Source organism: Eutrema salsugineum, unplaced genomic scaffold, assembly GCF_000478725.1.
Source record: "Eutrema salsugineum unplaced genomic scaffold, Eutsalg1_0 scaffold_2, whole genome shotgun sequence".
Lineage (NCBI taxonomy): Eukaryota > Viridiplantae > Streptophyta > Magnoliopsida > Brassicales > Brassicaceae > Eutrema > Eutrema salsugineum.
This window is the reverse complement of record NW_006256829.1, coordinates 10,645,871-10,668,154: the sequence shown is the minus strand read 5'-3', so window position 1 is coordinate 10,668,154 and position 22,284 is coordinate 10,645,871. Positions and strand designations below refer to the sequence as shown.

General features: G+C 34.0%; 5 protein-coding genes across 8 annotated transcripts; 3 read left to right on the top strand and 2 right to left on the bottom strand.

Moving 5' to 3' along the window:
- Positions 1-3,369: 3,369 nt before the first annotated feature.
- Positions 3,370-5,370, top strand: LOC18018836 (putative F-box/LRR-repeat protein At5g54820). The gene is given in 4 exon segments (XM_024155423.1): positions 3,370-4,273; positions 4,276-4,307; positions 4,781-4,954; positions 5,071-5,370. Coding segments are annotated over 4 exon segments (1,410 nt in total).
- Positions 5,371-9,978: 4,608 nt separating this feature from the next.
- Positions 9,979-13,232, top strand: LOC18018837 (cytochrome b561, DM13 and DOMON domain-containing protein At5g54830). The gene is made up of 2 exons (XM_006401460.2): positions 9,979-10,168; positions 10,258-13,232. Exon 2 carries the CDS (start codon positions 10,342-10,344, stop codon positions 13,063-13,065), a length of 2,724 nt encoding a protein of 907 aa, XP_006401523.1. The 5' UTR covers positions 9,979-10,168; positions 10,258-10,341; the 3' UTR covers positions 13,066-13,232.
- A 3-nt stretch (positions 13,233-13,235) lies between these two features.
- Positions 13,236-15,586, bottom strand: LOC18018835 (septum-promoting GTP-binding protein 1). Its single transcript, XM_006401461.2, has 6 exons — positions 15,138-15,586; positions 14,940-15,057; positions 14,724-14,823; positions 14,571-14,610; positions 13,739-13,822; positions 13,236-13,607 (listed from the first exon to the last, which is right to left on the bottom strand). Exons 1-6 carry the CDS (start codon positions 15,486-15,488, stop codon positions 13,437-13,439), a joined length of 864 nt encoding a protein of 287 aa, XP_006401524.1. The 5' UTR covers positions 15,489-15,586; the 3' UTR covers positions 13,236-13,436.
- Positions 15,587-18,629: 3,043 nt separating this feature from the next.
- Positions 18,630-20,646, bottom strand: LOC18018833. 4 transcript variants are annotated; one of them, XM_024156122.1, is made up of 3 exons: positions 20,400-20,646; positions 19,532-19,644; positions 18,630-19,429 (listed from the first exon to the last, which is right to left on the bottom strand). In XM_024156122.1, exon 3 carries the CDS (start codon positions 19,336-19,338, stop codon positions 18,799-18,801), a length of 540 nt encoding a protein of 179 aa, XP_024011890.1. In that variant the 5' UTR covers positions 19,339-19,429; positions 19,532-19,644; positions 20,400-20,646; the 3' UTR covers positions 18,630-18,798. The 4 variants fall into 4 exon arrangements, with proteins under 4 accessions (XP_024011890.1, XP_024011893.1, XP_024011891.1 ...); XM_024156125.1 differs by having other exon boundaries at positions 19,607-19,644; XM_024156123.1 differs by having other exon boundaries at positions 19,532-19,820; positions 20,400-20,593.
- Positions 20,647-20,891: 245 nt separating this feature from the next.
- LOC18018832 lies at positions 20,892-22,244 on the top strand. Its single transcript, XM_006401457.2, has 2 exons — positions 20,892-21,185; positions 21,881-22,244. The coding sequence occupies exons 1-2, from the start codon at positions 21,029-21,031 to the stop codon at positions 22,159-22,161; spliced, it is 438 nt and encodes a 145-aa protein (XP_006401520.1). The 5' UTR covers positions 20,892-21,028; the 3' UTR covers positions 22,162-22,244.
- The last annotated feature ends 40 nt before the right edge of the window (positions 22,245-22,284 follow it).

Here is a 22,284-nt window from a genome sequence, read left to right as displayed (position 1 = left end):
TGTCGGCTGGACTGGTGATCTCAAAAAGGTTGAATTTTCGCTATCAAAATTTCCTTTGCTCGAAAGTCTAAGTATCAAATACTGTTGAGAACTTGATTCCATGATGATAGAGGGGCAAATAAAGGAATTGGTTGTCGAGAACTATGACTTTCCTCTCATGTCTTGCTTCTTCGACCTGCCAAGTGTAGACATCTTCAAGTACTCGGGACATATTTTCTGCCTTGATTTCGAGAAAGTGAACATGGTGATTAAAGAAGCATACTTGGATTTCGGTGTAGAGGGAGAGTATGAAGATGAACCAACAGAGTCACACATAGCTCAAGGAGAAATTGTTTGTAATCTCCTTAACGAACTTTGATCTGCTAAGACCTTAAAGGTTTGCCCTTATCTCCTTCAGGTATGTAGTTTAAGAAGACACTCTTTCACTCTTTGTAATCTGAAAAAAAATTAATGCACACTCGCTACCAGCTATCTACATCATTTTTAAAAGATGATATTTTCACAATATAGTTCTAATTGTAGCGTACGTAAAGGATTAAGAATACAGTAAAACTTCTATAAATGAATAATGTTGGGACTATAATATTTTATTAATTTATCGTGATATTAATTTATTTATAAATTAATAATTATTAATTTAAAGAGAAAATTTGCTTTTAGCATATAATTTTCTAAAAATTTATTTGGAATAATGTTATATTTTAATATTTTAACAAATCTCATAACATAGATTATAATTAACAATCATAACTATTGCAGTAAAATAGTTTTTAACACCATATTGGATTGTCCGTGTAAAAATATACATGTTTTTAAGTTTAAAATTTATATAAAGAAAACATGACTACTATCAGTATTATTGATGATAAAATTAAAGATAACACTACAATACTTTTAAATATATTTACAGGTAAAAAAATAAATTATCACATCAAAAAAGCATCATAATTTTGAATATATATAGTAAAACATCAATAAGAGCTACTGATATAATAATTAGAGAGATGAGAACCAATAAGATTTCAACTAAACATATTAATCATATTTTATAATATTATATTTACATATATTTGTATAAATTTATATAATTATTAATTTATATTTTTGTTGGGACTATATATTTACATAAGGGTTTCAAAAAAAATATATCTTATTATTTTATCAAATTTGATGAAATTTTACATTGGCCCGACTTGGGACCAACAAAATTTATTAATTTATGGTGATTATTAATTTATCGACTATTAATTTATAGAGGTTCTACTGTATGTTGAATACGTAGTTCTGATGGTGTAGATCTTTTAGAAAAGTAGAGAAGATGATACTCCTAAGTTACTAAGTTATACTCCCTCCGTTTCATAATAAGTGTCGTTTTACATTTCATTTTTTGTTTCAAAAAGAGTGTCATTCTGCATTTTTAATGTAATTTTTTACTCTTATTTCCTGTTTTATCCATCATTTAAAGATAATAGTCTTTGTAATTAAATGTTATAAAAGTATATTAATTAAGAGTATATTTGTATATTTTATTAATTTCTTAATATGTGTGAAATGTGTCAGAATGATACTTATTATGAAACGGAGGGAGTATTGGTAGATCTAAAATTTGATCGAGCCATGTGTGTGTGTGATTCAAGAATGTCACGATCCGGATTTTATGCTTCGTGATTTGGAAGCACAACATTTGGTGCTGAGAACAAAGCTGCATCTTAAGGAGTTTATGGGCATTAGGATCCTTCTTGAAAATTGCCCGGTTTTGCAAACACTAACTTTTGATTATGTTCCTCCAGATTCAAGCTTTTGTTCGGTAAGATTTATATGAATATTTTTAAAGTTTAAAATTTAATTTTTTGGATTTTAGGGTTTATGATTCCAGTTTAGGGTTTAGTTTTCAGGATTAAAAATTTAGCTTAATTTTCGAAATATAAAGTCTAATTTCAAATACAATATTTAATGTCATGCATGTTTTCTTAGATCCTTTTTTTATAATTAGTAAAGCTCATGGTAAGCTCATGATTTTAGTTTGAAATTTAGCAGAAAACTATTACGTATCGTGGAATCGATCGACAAACATATTGGCTTCAAAACATCTCATACAAGTGTCTGATAAAGACTCTCAAGGCTGTGGTGTTTAAGAAATTTACTGGTAGCCTGGACCAGCTACATATGCTAAACTTTTTGGTTCGGACTGGGCCTGAGTGTGTGCGCTCGCTTGAAAGAGTTGACAAATGAGCTGGGGAAAAGATGAAATGAGGGAGACTCGTGAGGGAGCCGCCATGTTGCAGAGAAACACAAATCGTGCTAGGGTAATTCTGCTTATATATATTATATCTATGTTTATATATATTATAAAAACCGTTTATTATTAATTTTACTTAAAATGAAATAGTTGATAGATATGTTACTAATGTCAACAACAATCTAATATTCTCAAAGCATACGTTATTTTTTTCTATGGATACGGGTACCGGAATCAAGTCTCACTAATCTAGGGAATGTACCTTAGCTCAAAGCATATATCTTATAATCTAGATATCTTTATCGAAAGCTCAAAAGAAAATAACAAAAAAAAATAATATATAGTAGGGTTCTTGAAAATTCATTGATTATGAAAACAAAGCTATTTTTTGAAGGGTTCTAAGATGCAAAAGATATAGCAAGGAATTATGGTTAATTTGTCAAATAATTGATGGTGGAGGCCATTAAAGAGAAATGTAGGAAGCAGATTATAATGGCGGAACCAGCAACTAAACTCTGATCTACATTCTCTTCGAAGGTGATGAGGTCATCACAATGTCGCAAACCAAATCTGTAAATAATCTCCATTTTGAATTTTTGATCTTCGAGTTTCTCTTTTGACTTCACAGTTGTTTCTCAAAAGATCGATTGATTTACCGATTCCACACGATTGGGTGCTTTACCCCAGAAATTTTTCATGTTCTTCCACGTAAGTTTTTTTTACCATGTTTTGCATGTTCTTACATATAAGTTTTCTATTGAGAAACCACAAAGATGAGCCCCGATTTTTGCTAGATTGTCGAAGCCCATGGGCCTTGAGACGAGAGAGATGATATGTTCTGTTCATCTGACTAGGTGCCAGTCTGTGAATGAGTCATCTTCCTTTTTGAGTAACACTCTTAAGTGTCTATATGAGGTCTACCACTTATGGAAGTATATCTTCCACGCGCCTCTCACAATTGACTAGGTTTAGAAAAAAACCTAACAAGCCATATATAAAGACTCTTTACCAAAAATAATTAAATAAATTTATATATTACACTGTCTGTGGCGTCTAAACCATCAGATTCTATCCGTAAACAAATCATTTTTTCTCTTTTTCGAAATTCTCTCTACATTTCTCTTACAACAATGGATTCGAGTGCTCAACCAGACAGATTCTCGAACCTACCTGATGTACTTCTGGTCCTGATCATTTCTTGCTTGCCTTTCAAGGATTGCATAAAGACCAGTGTCCTCTCCAAGCGGTGGAGGTATCTCTGTCTTCAAACCACTAATGTTTCTTTCAAGGAATCCGACTTCGTGAACCCTACTCTCGACGAAACATCCTGGATCTCTGCTAGGCATGCATTTATTGATTATGCGTGTCGATGGGTCGATAGAATCCAAGATCAAGACGTCGAAAGTTTCGAGATTAGCATCTCTCGTCCTTCTATTTACATGAGTGTCATCGAGTCCCTGATCGCGTTCGCCGTCGGAAAACAAGTCAAGAAGCTAGTTCTCGATTTCTCAAAACCTATTTGGAAGACCACTCGTGATGTGCATGAATATTTGGATCTCACTGTCGAAGTTCCCGAGAGCGTTTACAACTTAACGTCTCTAGAGTCTTTGACGGTTAGGGCGTGCAGAACGTTTGATCCCTTGAGGTTCAAAGACGTAGGGATTTTCAAAAGCTTATCTTTTGGGTATATGAGACTGGAAAATCTCGAGCCTTTGCTATCAAAGGCTTCGGGGCTTGAGAGTCTAAGTATCAATGAATGTTGGGGACTTGATTTCAAGAAGATAGCTGGGAATATGAGAGAAGTTGCCTTTAAGAACTGTGACTTCCCTTGGACTACTTGTTCCTTTAACCTGCCTAAAGTTGATATCTTCAAGTACTCCGGAGATATTTTCTGCTTTCATTTCGAGGGAATGAATACGAACATGAAAGAAGTTCACTTGGATTTTGGGGTATTAGGTGAATATGATGATGAATTGGACGACGAAAACGTACAAGCACTAGCGCTTTGTGATATGCTTAATAGTCTTCGATCTGCTAGACCTTAAAAGTCTGCTCTTATCTCCTTCAGGTATTTCTAAGTCTAAGATGTACATTATAATGTTTCACAATAATGAGGCCATTCAGTATAAGTTCATTTTAATTAAATGGTTCTTGGAAAGCTTGAACTATATATTTGTGATGTGGTAGTAATTGTTGTTGCGTAGTGAAGAGAAAGTATATATGTGGAACTGTGGAAGACATAGATGTTAGCTATTAGTAGTTTGAAATTACTAGGTTAAGTTTTTTTATCAAACTCTTTGCTATCTTAAACAAAATATTGTACTTCTATTACGAGAGTATATTTCTTTCTAAACCATAAACTAATTCTATTAAGTCACTAGTCGATTACCCACGCATTTTAAGATTATTGATTCACGGTATGATAATAGTGACCTAGTGAAAATTGAGCCATATTAGGTTAAATTTGGCTATATAGAGAATGTTTAGAATGTAATTTTGACAGTAACATGCGTATTTTATTTTTTTCTTTTCTTGTGTAAGGCGATTCACGAATCTGACCATCCAATGCATATGCTGAGACCCGTGAAGACACAACATTTAGTGCTGAAAACAAAGTTAGAACCGAGGGAGTTCCATGGAATTAGGCTCTTTCTCAAGAATTGCCCGGACTTGGAATCCCTAACTTTTGAAATGCTTCCTCCAAGCCCCATCACGGTAAGTTTTTTTGTTATTTTTTTAATGTATATAATTATATATCCTCAAAAGTGAATCTATATGGATCTCTTCAAATTATTAAACCACACGACAATTAATGATTTCATATTTCTCAGAGATTTACATCATATGAGGGTTCTGATCCGCGAGTATATTGGCTGTATAACATAACATACAATTGTATGAGGAAGACACTTAAAACCGTGGTGGTTAAGAACTTTAAGTGTGGCCCGAACGAGCTAAATGTGCTCAAGTATCTGATTCGCTCCGGGAGTGGGCTTGGCTCTGGACCTGTATTGGAAAAGGTCGAGATTTTCGTGTCCAATGGGTTGGACGAAAGTCAAAAAATGTATGCATATGAAGGAGCCGAAATGTTGCAGCGAATTTCGGAGCATGTTCAGGTTTCTTGGGCATAATTCTTGAAAAGGTCATCTTTTCAGGACTCTTCACTAATGGGATTAGATTGTCCCATTTAATCAGTGATGGTGTTGTGTTTGGTTTATTAACTTTAAGGATGGATGTTCCCGTTTGGATCCAGTTAAGTTTGTTTGTTTTATGAATAATAGCCTCAGGAAAAAATGAGGACTTGGTCATCAATCTGAACCAAAGATAATAATAAATGTATTATTGAGTAATATCTAAATGATATTATAAACAATTTGATCTTTCATTTTTTTTTTTTGGTCGAAATTTGATATTTCATTTATATTTGGAATTTATAGTTTTTCCGGATTGATTTAATTTTTAGTTCGTTTTGTTGAACACAATACTGTGTACTATGAATATGTATTTATAAAATTCACTTACAGTTTCTACTTAAATCTAGTCATTTTCCTTCTGTTATTTTCGGTGCGTCTTTGACTTTTATTAATTGGTATACACTTTGCCTCGTTCACGAGTTGCATTTTCTCCATATAGTATTTGTGTTATTTGGCATCATCAACAGATGCATTTGGCCTTGCATCATTTGCAAATAAGAATATATCTTGTGCTTTCAATTTGTTGAAGCTTTTAATTATTTGTTTGTCATTTGCAAATCCAAATGGTTTAACATTAATGTTACAATAGCTCGGAGACTGACCTGCCGACTGCCGGTCACACGTCTTGAATAATAGTTACATTGTATTGTAATATCAACAAGTTAATTATTTCTGCTCAAATGGCTTATACAAAAATAAGACCGTATAAAAACATGAATCAAAAAATGCCAAACCTGAAATATGTTAGTGATAAGAGTCAAGATCAAATCTCATGTTACTCGATGAAATGTACAAAAACAATCTAGGGTTTGTTATAGTCCCTCTCTCTCCCATAGCCAAAAGTCACTTACAAATGGTCCAATGACGCCTAATTATATGTTTCCCTTTTCCCCTCTATATACAGGATCTATCAATACTAAGTGTTACCTTTATCAAAATCCTAATTAATTAAAATTCATTGTTTTATAAATATAATAACATGTGGATTTCAATTAATATAAATCTGTATGTTTTTTTTGGATTTATAATTTTGTATTTTAACCTGGAAATCCTTCTAATCCACTAAAATCCACTGCAAAATCAAATCTATACGTAAATCCTTAGTATTCAATAACACTTTCTTAACTAGGATTTAAAAATCATAAAACCATAATTTTGATAAAGGTTAACTAAGATTTAAAGATCATAAAATCAATAACATATAAGTTTTACAAAGGATATTAAAATCAGTGATTTAGTAACACGTGATTTTACTTGGACACTTCTATAGTTTTGTTAATCAAAGTGTTTTTGGGGCCTAAAGGCATCTCCAATGGGATTGATTTTATACCAAAACTCTCAATGAAACTCCAAATCTAACATCAAATATAGTGTTGTGAATACTATCTCACCAAATTTGGTATGACACTATTAACAATACCAAACACTATTCATTTATTTTATTTTTAAAATAAATAATTAATTAAATATAAATTAAATATTAAAGAGATTTTTTTAATTAATATAATATTAAGAAAATTTCTTTTTGATGTGAGCTGGAACGGAGCCGGATATCCGGACTTTTAAGATATCCGGATCCGGATCCGGATTCACCGGATAATCAATTTTATTATCCGGATCCGGATCCGAAAACTCCGGATATCCGGTCTCCGGATATTTGATTTGAACCGAATATTTATGGATATCCAGTTTCGTTGATTAAAAAAATTTTCAATTTTTAAAAATTATAACGAGATAATATATATATATATATATAATTAAAATATATCATTATAGCAAAAATTACAAATACCAAAAATTAAAAAGCATTCAAGTAGCATTCAAATAACACAAAATTTAAAAGTTTACATAGCAAAAGAGAAAATAGTAATAGAAAAGTTAATTTATCTTCATATCCATGTGTTATCCATTTTCATGTTCTTCTCTCACAATCCGAAATAAAAAATTATCATGCAATATGAATTTTAATCATATGTAAAGGAGTTAAACCAAAAACAATTTTCGAACATAATTAAAACAAAAATGTTAATTTGAAGACAGACTTTTAAAGTTATTTTTTAGAAATGAAAAAATATTATCAAAATAAATAAATACTTAATAAACGGATAAACAAATATCTGATTTCAAATTTTTTTATTATCTGGATCCGTATCCGAAGTAACCAAATACTTAAATTCACTATCCGAATCCAGATCTGAACTACACGGATATTCGATTTTTACGGATCGGATATGATCGGATATCGGATCGGAGACCGGAGACCGGATATCGGATAATAACCAGCCCTAATATTTGGTACTGTGGTTAGAGATGAAAATAACTTTAGTATTGAAATCACACTAAATATAATGTAATTTATAATGTTATGGTTAGAGAAGCTCTAACGCGATGTTTGTAGATTTGAATCAAAATTTTCATTGAACTATTATTAAAGAGAATTGAATGCAACGTCTAGTTCAGGCTTCCTCATAATTTTTAAAAGGTGTAGAACTGTAGAAGATATGATGAAAGACGGATCAGGATATGTAAATTTCATTGCAACTTCCAGTAGTGAAACGTCAAAACTTTGTAACAAACACAACGATGAGCAGAAATCTCACCTCCACCCAGGGGCGGATCTATGGAGAAAAGGATTGCACTTGCCGCAGTTAAATTTGTTTTTTTTATAAAAAAACAAAATATTTGTCTGTAATTATGTGAAAGAAATGGTAATTTACTTGGTAAAATTATAGTGCCCCCATTAGTTCCACGTAAATCCCATAATATCTCCATTATACTTTTTTGTTGTTGTTTTTTCTAAATATAATTTTCTTAAGTAGCTCCATATTTCCTACTCAATCTACTAAACTTTGCACTGTTCTGATTTAATTATATTTTGTTGTTCTTTTTCTATATGATTTTAGATGAAATTTTATTTTTTAAGTTTTTATTCCCTCCAAATGTATATTTTTCCTTTGATAATTAAAAACATATCATGTATTTTTTAGACACAATCTACGTTTATCTAGATGTATTAGATATTATATAAAAAATGACTTATATAACATTTTTATTAACACATTATAATATCATCTTTCCCTTAAGACTAAAAATACTATACAATGATATATTATGAAAATATTTTTTATAGATTGTTTTAAGAAAATTCAAGAGATTCTGTATATATATATATATATATAATTTAAAAAAGATTTATAAAAAATGTGTGCTCCCAATAATGAATAAACATAAATTCTGGAGTTGCCATTGCCTCTACTGGTAAGAAATTTGCTTACCTTATTCAAAATTACCTTGATTACCTTTGATTTTCAATCACGGTAAGTGCTCCAATATCTTCTATATATCTAATTCAAGCTTCTTCATTGTTGAAAGGTAGAGATGAACAGATCAGTATATAATACTCTCATTGCAACATGTGCAAGTTTCGTGGTACTGATCATCATAACCCTAGTTGTGGTGTTGAAGAAGATTTGTTGTTCTAGGGATCAGGCTCCGAAAACGTCTGCATGAAGCTCTTGTTTGGTGATCATCTCTTTCATGTAGTCATTTTAAAGTTATTGTTATTTTACTAAGATTTCATATGTAAATGAGTTTTGGGCTTCATTGGTTAAAATACTTTTTGAGCCAGTGTAGTACTGGTACCATATGCATTCCCACTCAACCATCATGTCTACATAAGTGCAAAGCTTAAATAGGCATTGGAGTGTGTGTGTGTAGAAACATTGGTAAAAAAAGTAGTATGTGAAGGAACTAGATTTTACCTATGTGCCTATGTGGTGTTTGAGACCAATGCAAAGTAGGTCGTTTTAGCGGTTAAGCATCAAATTTATGGCCCTCGATTAAAGTTTTTCTTTAAAAACTCGAGTTGATTCGTCAAGGGTTTGATATAATTCAACCATAGAGTTTTCAATCGAGTTGTGGACTGCCTAGCACCAAATCTTACACACTTGTCACCAAATATCTCAACACGTGTGTAAATTACCCCGGCAAAGTCGATTATATCGACTTAGCAGATTAAACAAAAATCAGCTATATGGTTCAATCCTAAACTCTTTTGTTTTGTGCAACCAAAATCCTAGTATGATGACTCCTCTAATTCTAGTAATAAATCAAAGCTACGACTAAAACCTAAGGAGACCAAAATAAATACAACCTAATAACCAAAGAGTGCAGTAGTGGCAAGCTTAAAAAACTTGAGTATGCAAAATCATGGAAACAAGAAGTGAAGAATGAAACAGAACAAAAGTATATAAATAGAAACGTATGTAGTTTGTAAAAGAAATGGAACGAATTAAATCAGTGTCGCGTAAAGAAGTCACATAATCACGAAAAATAACTTTTATTAAAGATTGATTCCGATTGATAATTATAACTTTGCTGTATATGTACGTTAACCAGAGCCGAAGTCGTTAACCAAAAGTTATAAAGTAAAGAAATGTCCATATTTGTTACTCGAAATATCACAAAATCTATAGTGACATTTAGCCAAATTTAAAATCTTTTAATTAGCTTCTTAACTCATAAGCGTTGCCGTCTCTTCTACAAGCGAAAGGCATATTAGCGAGAAAGATCCTTAAAAGTTGTTTCGGTTAAAAACGAAATCTGGTGCGGGAAAAGTTAATCCCGCGAAACCTCTCTCAGATTGAAATCGATCATTTCTCTCGAAAGCACGGATCTTTGCCTCGAATCTACGGGACCCATTCATGTGCTCGAAGATCTGTGTAGCAAATCTGAGGTAATCTTCACTTCTCGTCTGATTCTGCTAATTACACCCGAATTGGTTAGAGTTTGATCGCGATTGTGATCTGCTTCGTTTGATTTCAGATCAGAAGCCACGGCGAGTTGATCTATATGCTGTGTTTGCAGATCTGGGTTTGGTTGTATTTCTGAGTGAAAATTAACCCAACCATGTGCGACCAAGGACCCGTTTTTCTAGGGTCTCTCGTGTTGGGTTTCTTCCTCTTGTTCGCAAATGGACAAGGGTGCTCAAATTCGAGCTCATTGATCGGTTTCGAGTCTGAGTTCAAGATGTTTCAACACCAGCTTCGAGGGGTTTTCACCGTCGTTGATGATTGTTCGTTTAGGGTTTCTCGTTTCGATATGCTATCTGGCGCCGATGTTCATTGGTGGGGTGCGATGAATTCTGATTTCGAGAATATGACTGATAATGGCTTCGTGATCTCTGATCACAAGCTTAACCAAACATTCAACAACGAATCTTTCCTTGTCCATTTGCTGGGTAATGTTACATGGGATAAGTTAGGTGTGGTTTCGGTTTGGGATTTACCTACTGCTTCTGATTTTGGGCATGTTCTGCTCTCTAATACTACAGAGCCAGATTCGTCTTCTCCTTCAGAGAGCAAAGATGTTGTTGTTGCTCCGGGGAAATCGAATAACAGCGAGCCCTATAAGGCTCCTACCATGTTTGATAACTGCAAGAAGCTTTCGGATAAGTATAGGCTCAGGTGGAGCTTGAAAGCAGAGGAAGGTTATGTAGATATTGGTCTAGAGGCTACAACTGGTTTACTGAACTACATGGCGTTTGGTTGGGCTAAACCGAACTCTACCTCGAACTTGATGTTGAATGCTGATGTTGTGGTCACCGGGATTAGAGAGGATGGCTTCCCTTTTGCTGATGATTTCTACATCACGAAGTCGAGTGTGTGCTCTGTGAAGGACGGTTTTGCTTCCGGGGTTTGTCCTGACACTGTTTATGAAGGACCAGATGCAGTTGGTACTTCGGTGAATAACACTAAACTTGTTTACGGGCATAGGATAGATGGAGTTTCGTTTGTTAGGTATAGGAGACCGTTGAATGATAGTGATAATAAGTTTGATTTTCCTGTGAATCCAAATGAAAGCCTAACAGTTATTTGGGCACTTGGGGTGATTAAGCCACCAGATGTTATAAATCCTTACTATCTCCCAGAGAATCACGGTGGTGTGGAGTCAGAAAACTACGGCCATTTCTCGCTTAATCTTTCGGATCATGTGGATGAATGTTTTGGACCATTGGATGCAGACAATAAGTATGATCAAGGTGTGATCATCGCTGATGCAAACGCGCCTCTCGTTGTCACGGCTGGACCATCTGTGCATTATCCGAACCCTCCAAACCCTTCCAAGGTGCTGTACATTAACAAGAAAGAAGCTCCTGTGTTGAGAGTTGAAAGAGGGGTTCCTGTGAAGTTCTCAATAGAAGCAGGACACGACGTTTCTTTCTACATAACTTCGGATTTTCTCGGTGGGAATGCTTCTCTAAGGAACAGAACTGAGACGATCTATGCAGGTGGGCAAGAAACTCATGGAGTAGTGGCGAGTCCTTTAGAGCTGGTTTGGGCTCCTAATAGAAACACACCTGACCAACTCTATTACCACTCGATTTTTCAAGAGAAAATGGGTTGGAAAGTGCAGGTTGTGGACGGTGGACTTTCCGATATGTACAACAACAGTGTTAATCTAGATGATCAGCAAGTTAAGTTCTTTTGGACCATAGTAGGTGATTCAATATCGATTGCAGCTCGTGGCGAGAAGAAAAGCGGGTATCTTGCGATTGGTTTCGGTAGCGAAATGGCAAACAGTTTTGCTTACGTTGGTTGGTTCGATAGAAACGGAACAGGGCATGTAAATACTTACTGGATCGATGGAGAATCCGCTTCCTCTGTGCATCCCACAAACGAAAACATGACATACGTGAGATGCAAATCCGAAGAAGGAATCATCACGCTGGAGTTTACACGTCCCTTGAAACCGTCGTCATGTAGTCATCGAGATAGACCCGAGTGTAAGAACATGATCGATCCCACGACTCCTCTTAAAGTGATTTGGGCAATGGGTGCTAAATGGACAGATGGTCAGTTAACTGAGAGAAACATGCACTCTGTTACAAGTCAGAGACCTGTCCGTGTTATGTTAACACGTGGATCCGCAGAAGCGGAACAAGATCTCAGACCGGTCTTGGGTGTTCATGGGTTCATGATGTTCCTCGCTTGGGGAATCTTGCTTCCCGGAGGGATATTATCGGCAAGATACTTGAAACACATTAAAGGCGATGGCTGGTTCAAGATTCATATGTATCTTCAATGTTCAGGACTAGCCATTGTCTTCCTTGGCCTTCTCTTTGCAGTAGCTGAGCTTAATGGTTTCAGCTTCGGTTCATCGCACGTCAAGTTTGGTTTCACAGCCATAGTTTTGGCTTGTGCTCAGCCTGTGAACGCTTGGCTAAGGCCTGCGAAACCTGCTCAAGGAGAAGTGATCTCTTCGAAGCGATTGATATGGGAGTATTCTCATTCGATCGTTGGTCAGTCAGCTGTTGTGATTGGAGTTATCGCGCTTTTCACGGGGATGAAACATTTGGGAGAACGTAATGGAGCGGAGAACGTTGACGGGCTTAACCTTGCCCTCGGGTTATGGGTCTTTTTAGGTGTGGTCACTGTTGCGTATTTGGAGTATAGGGAACGAGGAAGAAGAAGAGCGAGGAGTCTCAGCAGAGGAAATTGGGTTTTAGGGAATGTTGAAGAAGATGATTCGATTGATCTGATAGACTCGAGAGGAGGTTTCAGAGATAAAGATGATGAAGAAGATAGAAATGGAGGAGGGAGGATGGAAATTCAGTTAGAGCCGTTGAAATAATAGTTTTTACTTCAGATTATTTTTTCTTTATTTTTATTTTTTGTTTTCATTTTTTCCCTTACCGAACAACAAAACAGACACGAGAGGAGGAGTTTTGTCTTTTACGGTTTTTTTATACTTTATAAATGCAATGGTCAATATATTGTATCTATGCATTAGAATTTGTATACGTTTGAGCAAATGTTGAGTTTTATACTACACATCAGTTTTGTCTTTGTAGTCTTGCCACTATAACTATACGTATATATTTACGTATATATTTTACAATCGACATGAAAATACGCAAAGCTAACGCTATTTTCTCTCAACTATACAAAAGGGATAAATAGGATAACTAAAATAAGTAAGCAGCAAAAACAAAAGAAGTAAAATTAGGAATCGTAGTCGATAATGGGTTCACCTAAGGTCAAATTTCTGTCAATCTTCCAAGGCAAATTAAAAAGTTTAGCCAAAATGAATTTGAAGATCTTGTTCACATTAATGTTGTGTGTCGCACTTGAAAAGAACAATGACGCCTTCATCACCTTCGCGTAAGCTCTTGCCTAGTTATTTCATATTTACCAAATTTAAACCAAATTATCACCAAACTTTTAATTCTTGAATTCATCATGGAAACGTAAAATATAATGAACAATTGATAAGAAGTTATGAGTAAGTTGTATGATTGGTATACCTGAGTGACAATGGTCCACTGTAGATTTGGTGGGAGCCGAACGAAATCATCGAATTTTGTTCCTATTAGAATCGGAATTGCCGTCTGATCAAAGAAAATACAAATATTATCAAATGATTTGAGAAAAGTATTTTGTTGGAATCAGATTCCAAAACATATGTTAATACACATGCATTTTTTGTTAATAAATTATAACTGTATTTTAAAGTATTAAGCGTTCAATAATTAAGAAAAATTGGTTGTCCTAGTATATGGTTTAACCGAAACTAAACCGAAACAGTATAACAAAATTTTAGAGCATGTCCATTGGAGATTGGAGTAAGAGTTCGGCTCGAGTTCATAGACAATTTTGATTAAAAAAAAAGAAATAATGCTTATATGGGAAGGATCGGTTCATCACGGCAACCCTGAAGATTCCCGATTCGTCCAAGTGATAAAATGTTATTGGGTGAAGGTTTTTTTCTAATTTTTGAATTAAAAAAAAAAAGAAAAAAAAATTAATATCTGATGAACTTTGATGAACTCCTTTAAGAGGGGTTCACCAATGGACCTGCTCTTATGCATCCAAAATAGTTTAACGCCTAGAAATGGAAAAGAAATGATACCCCTTATACATTTTGTTTTTAAATCGAATCTAACTTGAGTTGGAAAATGTATGGAACAACTCAAATTGAATTTGGTTTCTTTACTTTCTGAATTAAACAACTAATGTAAGGAAAAAAAAATCATCCAAAAACAGAAATAGAGAAATAGATAGACCAAAAATCTCATCTAAAAAAGTTTGATTGATGTGATTGTATTATTTTATTATTTAAAACCTAGATTAACGTACCGTGTTCCATTTTCTTGCCTGGCTATACCACCCAAAGACACTGCCAAAAAAAAAAAAAAAGTTGACGAGTTAAAGAAATCAGATTTTCTTTTTTCCCTTTGAACGATGAGAAATATCAAGAAAAGACAAAAAAGAAGAAAGAAATTTCAAAACCTGTTAAGAGTAGATCGGCTGGTTAGATCAAACATAAATAAGATAGCTACTGAATCTTTACAAGCAATCGGTATATGATCTTTTGACCTCTTTTCATCACCTGCAATAATAATTTATAAAATCTCCAAATTAACAAAGTAATTGCCAACAGACTCTAATCACCAACCATGGTTAATATAAAACTTTCTTTGATTAATTAATATAAATTTGACTCACCTCCTACATCCCAAATGCTAAACGTAATCGTTACTCCTTGAACGTAAAACGTTTTGTCCATCAAATTTAAACCCGTCATCTCCAAGAACCCTTGATTCTCATCTCCCACATATTTGATCTATATAAGAATAATTAATCTATAAGAAGGTAATATAATCAAACGTTAATTATTATAAACACAAGTTTCATTATACTTACTACAAAAGTAGTCTTCCCTGTTTGACAATCGCCTAATATGCTGATCTTGAGACTAACCAAATCTGAATCTGAACTTGAACCGAACCCTCTACTGGAAACAGTAGGTTCGTATTCGGTTTCGTCTCCGTCGAAGATCTCGCCGGCGGTAGAAGAAATCCGATGAACGATTCGCCGGTAAATAATAGGTTTTTCATTGATACTTGAGCAAGATACGATTTTTCTCCATAGAAACCTAAAAAAGTCTCCAAATATGGATACTTTATCGATGATTCTCCATTTAACGTCCACGTGAACCATTTTCCGGCAGAGAGGTGTGATCTTTCCGGCGATCTCATTGATTTTCTCGGCCATAGAAAACAGAAAGAAGTATGAGCTTTTGGCGTTTCACAATCTCACATACTTTGCTGTTTGTATCACTTTTTTCTTTCTTTTTCTAAATGTTGGTCTCTTCGTTTGCTGATACTGTGTAAATGGAAGTTATCAGTTATATGGATTGGTGGTTGACCGGTCGTCTAACGAAATACCGAGAATGTCCCTAGTTAAGCCTTTGGCTAGTTCTTGGCATTTTGCTATGGAAGGATAATATGGTCAATTAATGAGCTTATTATCTTCCCATGGAGTAAACCCCAAGTGTACGTGTCACTGCGCACTAGTTATCATTTGATTATCCTTGTTTTTTTCTTTCCTTTTTGTCAACATTTGATTATTCATCTAAATTTATTGAGAGTATTCTGCTCCTATCGTTTGTACTTATTTGATTATTATCATCTATATTTTAATAATTTCCTATGGAATTCTCTTATTCGATTATGCCTAAGTAAATATGGGAATAATACGATTATACGAAAACTAAGGTATAATTCATATTAATCAAATATGGTATACACCTTATCAATTATAAATGGAGTAACTATAGCAATTGACTGTTGGAAATGAAGAGGAGAAAACCGTATCTAAATAGTAAATCCATTTGAAACACAAAGCACGAGAATCTTGAGAAGCGTTTTGTTGAAGGAAACAAAAAAAAAATGTCCATCTTTTTATTGTCTTTTTCAAAAGTAGTTTCTTAAAGAATGATATAAGCATTGAGTAAGAAAAAAAATGATGTAAGTAAATGTAGTTCCCGTTGGTTGGATCTATGTTGGATCTATGTCACGCATATCCAATACTTTATGTTTTAATATGAAGGAATGAGAACGTATTCATGAATTTTACTTTCAACTGTGAATCGTGTTAACATTTATGTTTAGATGCATATCGTTTATGAACAAATGTTGAATTCAGCCACATCAATCAATATGTAAGAAAAAACTAGACTATCAAAAATCAATAGAATCAAAATTAATATGATTAGATAAATATAAATGGCATAGCTATGCAGTTCCTATAGGCATTTTAAAACACACGCTCAAAGGAATAACTCGTTGGCTTGTCCCTCTTGTTTCTTCTTTTGTAACACTTTTAGACTTTAGTTATCTTTCAACAATATTTCCATTTAACTACATTTTATTTTTCAAGTTTATTATACGTCAATGTACATATTAAAGTATTACAGTTTTCGTTTTTTTTTATAAAAAAAAAACTAAAATTCGAGCGTAGTAATTTCTCAACCATAATATATTAATGCTTGTCGACGAAAAAATATAAATTAAAGCTTTTGTATTTTTGGCGTTTTTCGTAAGAAAATAGACATTAGATGATTTTCTTAGACGTTAGCTCTGTTTAAAAAAAATATATGTTTGTTGTTGTCGGCATGGAATCTTTATCTTCAATCAGAAACTTCGTCTAGATGATAGTTAAAAAAGTAAAATATTATAATTGTTTAGTCAATTACGCGTAGTCTACAAAGAGTCCCATACGGATGTAATGATATTTTATAAACATACAGATAATGGACTAATCACTAGAACCAGCCTATTTATTATATTTTTTATTCTAAATCACAATACAACACACATTTACGACAAAAATATATATTTTCCTACAATTTTGAATTTTTTGAAGTATATATATGTTTATTGTAATGGAGTTGGTTGATGATATTAGGCTAGTTATTTCTTTGTTGGTGGAGTCTTAACATCACACAATAACTAAGTATTCTCTATTTTATGATAGAATCTAAAAAAGTGATAACAATTGTTTTTTTTAATACAAATTAATTATTGATAGAACGAGACAAATTGAACTAATAAATAATATCCACTGAATCATGACCTTACAAGTTTTCGTTTATATCACTTAGACTGATACATATTTACCCTAAACCCTAAAGGATTTATTAACACAATACCACACAAATAATATCTTAATTTGTATAAGATACGAGCCTATAAAAACATAAAATCACAACCTAAACCCTAAAAACTCCAATCCACTGTTCGGTATAAAACCTCTTAAACCAAAACCTCGGTATAAAACCTCTCTAAACTGGCTACAAAGCTGAAAAAAAACCTGCATTACAAAGGTTATGTTTTGGTTACCATTTTGGCAAGTTTTTTTGTCATCAGCATTATCACCATTTTGGCAAGTTTGTTCACTAACGAAGGGAATTTAAAATATAATAACTTTAAAAGGTACTTCAATAAATAAAAATAAATTAAAGAACCAGTTGATGTGTTGGACCACGTGGATGCACATCAAAAGAGACTTGAACAACTTATGAAACTCATGATGATGATAGGTGTTTGTTACCGAACATTCAAGTTCAATGATGTGGCTGGTCCTAACTAACCAAATCTATTTAATTTCTTCTACTATATTTTATTGTGTTTTTGTAAAAACTTTTTTTTTCTTACATCATAATCGGAAATGTTAAAGGACAAAGAGAATGCCAATGTCTTTTACGTGGCTAGACTTCGACTTTTCAAACTAATTCTCTACATAGTCTTCGAAAGCTCGGTTTCATCTACTCTTCGTTTAAAACATATACATCACCCACTCAAATATAGTTTGTCTATTACGTATCTATCATAGTGATCTGATTTTCAAAAAAATACTCAACAGAGAAGATAAAATAGATGGAAAAAAGATATTTTTCATTACTTTAACCAATAAATCGAAAAATATGGAAAACTATTTCCTCCTTCCTCCACTAAATGTAAAAAGCAAGAGATAGTTTGCTAGACAGCATCTTCTAAATTTTAAATTGCTTGGAATAAAAAGGGTCATCTATCCCAATTCTTCAAGATCAAATGGCATAAGAACCAAAAGAAGATCAAAGTTATTTTTATTGTCACAAAAATTCAATTAGTACTTAATGGAAGTGGAAATGCGTAGCAACATATTTATCCGTTCTTGTTTTTGTTTTGTTTTTAAATCAATTTACTACTCTACCTTTATGTGTTGGTGAAGGAAAAGATATTCCAAGGTTGACAAAATCGTTCTCGAAGGGCATAATTGTTTCTTTCTTTTAGCTTGTGAAAGGAGAATCGAATTTTAAAAAAACTTTAATGGTTTAGTCTCTTAGGAATTTTCCGAGCAAAGCATCTGCCTTTATGTATTGGGATGAAGAAAGATTCCAAAACTAATGACCAAAAGCCCCGTTTGCAATTACATTGTTGGTTTGACAAAGAGAGATTACATTATGACAAAGAGAGATTACAATTCATACCCGATATTCAAACCGCATGTGCCAGAGTATAAGGCAAAGTTTGCAGAGCTTTTAAACAATGCTCTCATTGAGTTTAGAGAAGCCAAGCTTCTTGAGTCTACTGGTTATCGGATTAGCCCAAGCTCGATCTGGATTCCCACATTTCACATCCACAATATCCACAATGTTCATTCTCTTCTCTCTTCTCGGGGTTCCTTGCAACGATACATTATCAGAGCCAAGCATTGGAAGCTGATGAGTGCTTTTGTTATTGTGACCCTTTGGTGTTCTAAGATTATCAGAGCCAATCACTGGAAGCTGATGACTGCTTCTGGCATTGTGACCCTTTGGTGTTCTAACATTGTTGTTGTTGCTGCTGCTGCTAGCTTCGTCTGATGATTTTCTTGCTTTCTGTCTTCTTGGAGTGGAAGAAGATGTGCCACAGTCTACTGAGACAGGGATTGTTGTTCTAATGGGTCTCGATGTGGGAGTCTGAGGAGAAGGCTGTTTCATGGAGTCTAGCTCTCGAGTCATTAGAGTTGCGACTGTTCCTGTTGCTCCTATTTTTATTGATCCTCCTCCACCTCTGATCAGTTCAAGCTTCTGAACCATTATGAAACTTGTTCGTTTTCTTTCGCCTCTGCTCCTCTCTTAGAGGATAACTTCTTGAGTTTTGTTCGGCCTCACGGGTCTGAAAACAAATCTGAATAAGCAAAACAATGCATCAATCTAGAAGATTTAGTAACCTTATTATATTTGAAAAGAAAAAGAAGCAGAAAACCAAACAAATAAGCCATTTTTTCACCAGAATTTTTGCAGTTTTTATGAGGAATTCATGGATTTCAACTCGGGGAATATCCGAAAGGATTTAGTAGCTCACGTTTCTGGCTTAACAAACTTTGAAGCAGAGGTAGGGAACTGCAAATTCCATAGACAGAACCAATTGTGAAATGAGCAAGCGATGTTGCAAAGCTCTTCCACAAGCTATTTGCAAAGCACAATCTAGAGGAAGAAACCAATTGTGTACTGCACTACTCTTGACTTTCAAGAACGTTACATGTATACCAGTTTCAAGCCATATCAAATGCTTTTATCTAAAAGGAAAGAAAGATGTAATCAAAGGATTGCAAAAGAATGGTTTTAAATCCAGCAGAAAAAATCGTAATCTAGCTATACTAATAAAATGGGAAGAAAAGCATTCAAACTATTTACTGATACTAAGACAAGACACAACAGAATAAGAACTTGGATTATGTCCACAAGAATATCAGATAGTTCAGATTAACTTATTTCTACAGATTGATCGAGATACAAGGTTGAAACTTGAAGTAATGTAATGCCATCACAGAGAATCAATCAACTTTACACTATCAAAATTAAATATCTATCAATGTAAACCAAGAGGGAATCACACAGAGAGAAAGGGAAAAAGAGGAAAACGAAACCATAGAGACAAGTGATTTGAAGTAAAAGAATCATGAGAACGACATTCTTGGATTTTAACGCTTTGACTAATCATATTCGACATTACAAAGCAGCAAATCCCAGAAAATGGGTCAAAAACCTCATCAAAAGTGTTCCAAATAAATCTCATAGAAACAGACACAAATTCCTCTAATTTAAAAGAACCCTAACCAATGCTCTCAACAAATCACCAAAAAACAAAAACTTACCACTTCAAAATCGATCAAGCGAGCAGAAGCCAAACTTTTTTGAGTTCTTTTTAAATTTCAGGACTTGGAATCGGCGATGTAATTGATCGAACTGGATATAGGACCCGCATTGAACATTAGGTATACGATTGGGGAAAAAAATAAAAAATCAAATCTTTGGTTCTTTTGATTGGTTTTGAAATCTGAGTTTTCTTGTAAAGCGTGACGGATTAAAGGGCAGCGACTAGTCAACACGCACACGTTCCTTATTTACAGTGTAGAGTATATTGCTCTAATGATTTTAATTGGACTGAGGAAGTAATAATGTTTTACTTTTCGGGAACAATGAGAACATTATTATAAAAATTATATAAGAAGGCTTATATTCTTTAGTTATCACAGATTCAACCTTAATACTCTCAATTGTATGAGAAGATAATGAAGAAAATTATACAAACGCTGCCGTTTTAGTTATTGTTGGAACTCACTTTGCCAGTTAGAGGGTTTAAACAACCGACAAAACGCAGAAGTAGGTGTGTTGTGGTGGCTCCGGTCATTTCAGTTAACAAGTTCTGTTCTGAGCCGTCGTGTATTTTGTCTCAGAGAGAAGCGCTAAGAGAAAAAAGTAAAGATTAGAGCAATTCTTGCTCATGGATTCGCGAATGAGTAAACTAGTGATGGGTTTGTTCGTGATGATTGCGATCTTAGCTTCTGGTGTCGACGCGTGGACTGGCGAAATTCGCGGCAGAGTTGTATGCGATGTATGTGCCGATTCTTCTATCGGACCAGAAGATCATGTTCTTGAAGGTTAGTCTCTCTTTCTGCATATATATATATATATATATATGTCTTCTCTTTAGACAAGTTTTAGTTTTTCGATTCTCGGGGAAAAAAAAACCAAGTCTGATTTTGTCGAGTTCTTTGGAATTTACTGTGTAGAATCCTGGATCCAGTTTTCACTTTTCAGTAGTAATTTTGAGAAAGAGTGTTGCTTTGTTTGTGTGTTGTGAGTTGTGACTAAACTGTTATTGTTCTGACGGATTTCTTCAGATTGATCACTGTTTATTTCAATAGCAAGTGTTTCTCACACATCAAATTGGTTTTAACATTTACTCTAGCATCGATTGTAAATTTTGGACATGAAGAACATTTTTTTAGTTCTATAGAGTAGTCTATTAGCCAAATCTTATAGGTACTGTTTCTTTTTTTAGCATATTGTGCATATCTATGCGAGTCTAATGCCTGCAGTTTTTGCAGATTATGTATGCTTTATGTGAAATCTTGTCAAGTTTTCTTATTCATATTCTGTTTCTTACTTACATAAATCAAGTAGATAGGGATCAAGCATTACATAATCTCTTGTCTCTTAGAAGGTGGCTTCCTAGTAAACTGAATACATATCATCCTTCTCCTAGTAAACTGTGATCATTCACATACATTTTCAACTTATTTTTTGTGTTGTTGTTGTTCAATCTTTTTCTGTTGTGTGTGTATATATACAGGAGCTGAGGTTGCGGTTCTCTGCATAACCAAATCCGGAGAAGTTGTGAACTATCAAGCTTTCACAAACTCAAAAGGTGTCTACACAGTAGCAGAGACAATGCCAGAGAGCGAACGTTGGGACGCTTGCCTTGCAAGGCCCATTAGCAGCTTCCACACACCTTGCAACCGCCTAAACCAAGGCAATACCGGAATCAAATTCACTTATAACCGCCCTTCCGGTTACTTTCATTCCGTGAAGCCTTTTGTGTATCGACCCCAATATGCACCTTCTTATTGCTGATTCAAAGCCCCTTCATACCTCTTTTTAACTCCTTTGTAAGTTGTAAACTTGTATTATAATAATATGAACATTTTGGATTTGTATAATGTTGATATGTAGCACAAGCCCTTTAGAAACTTGAGA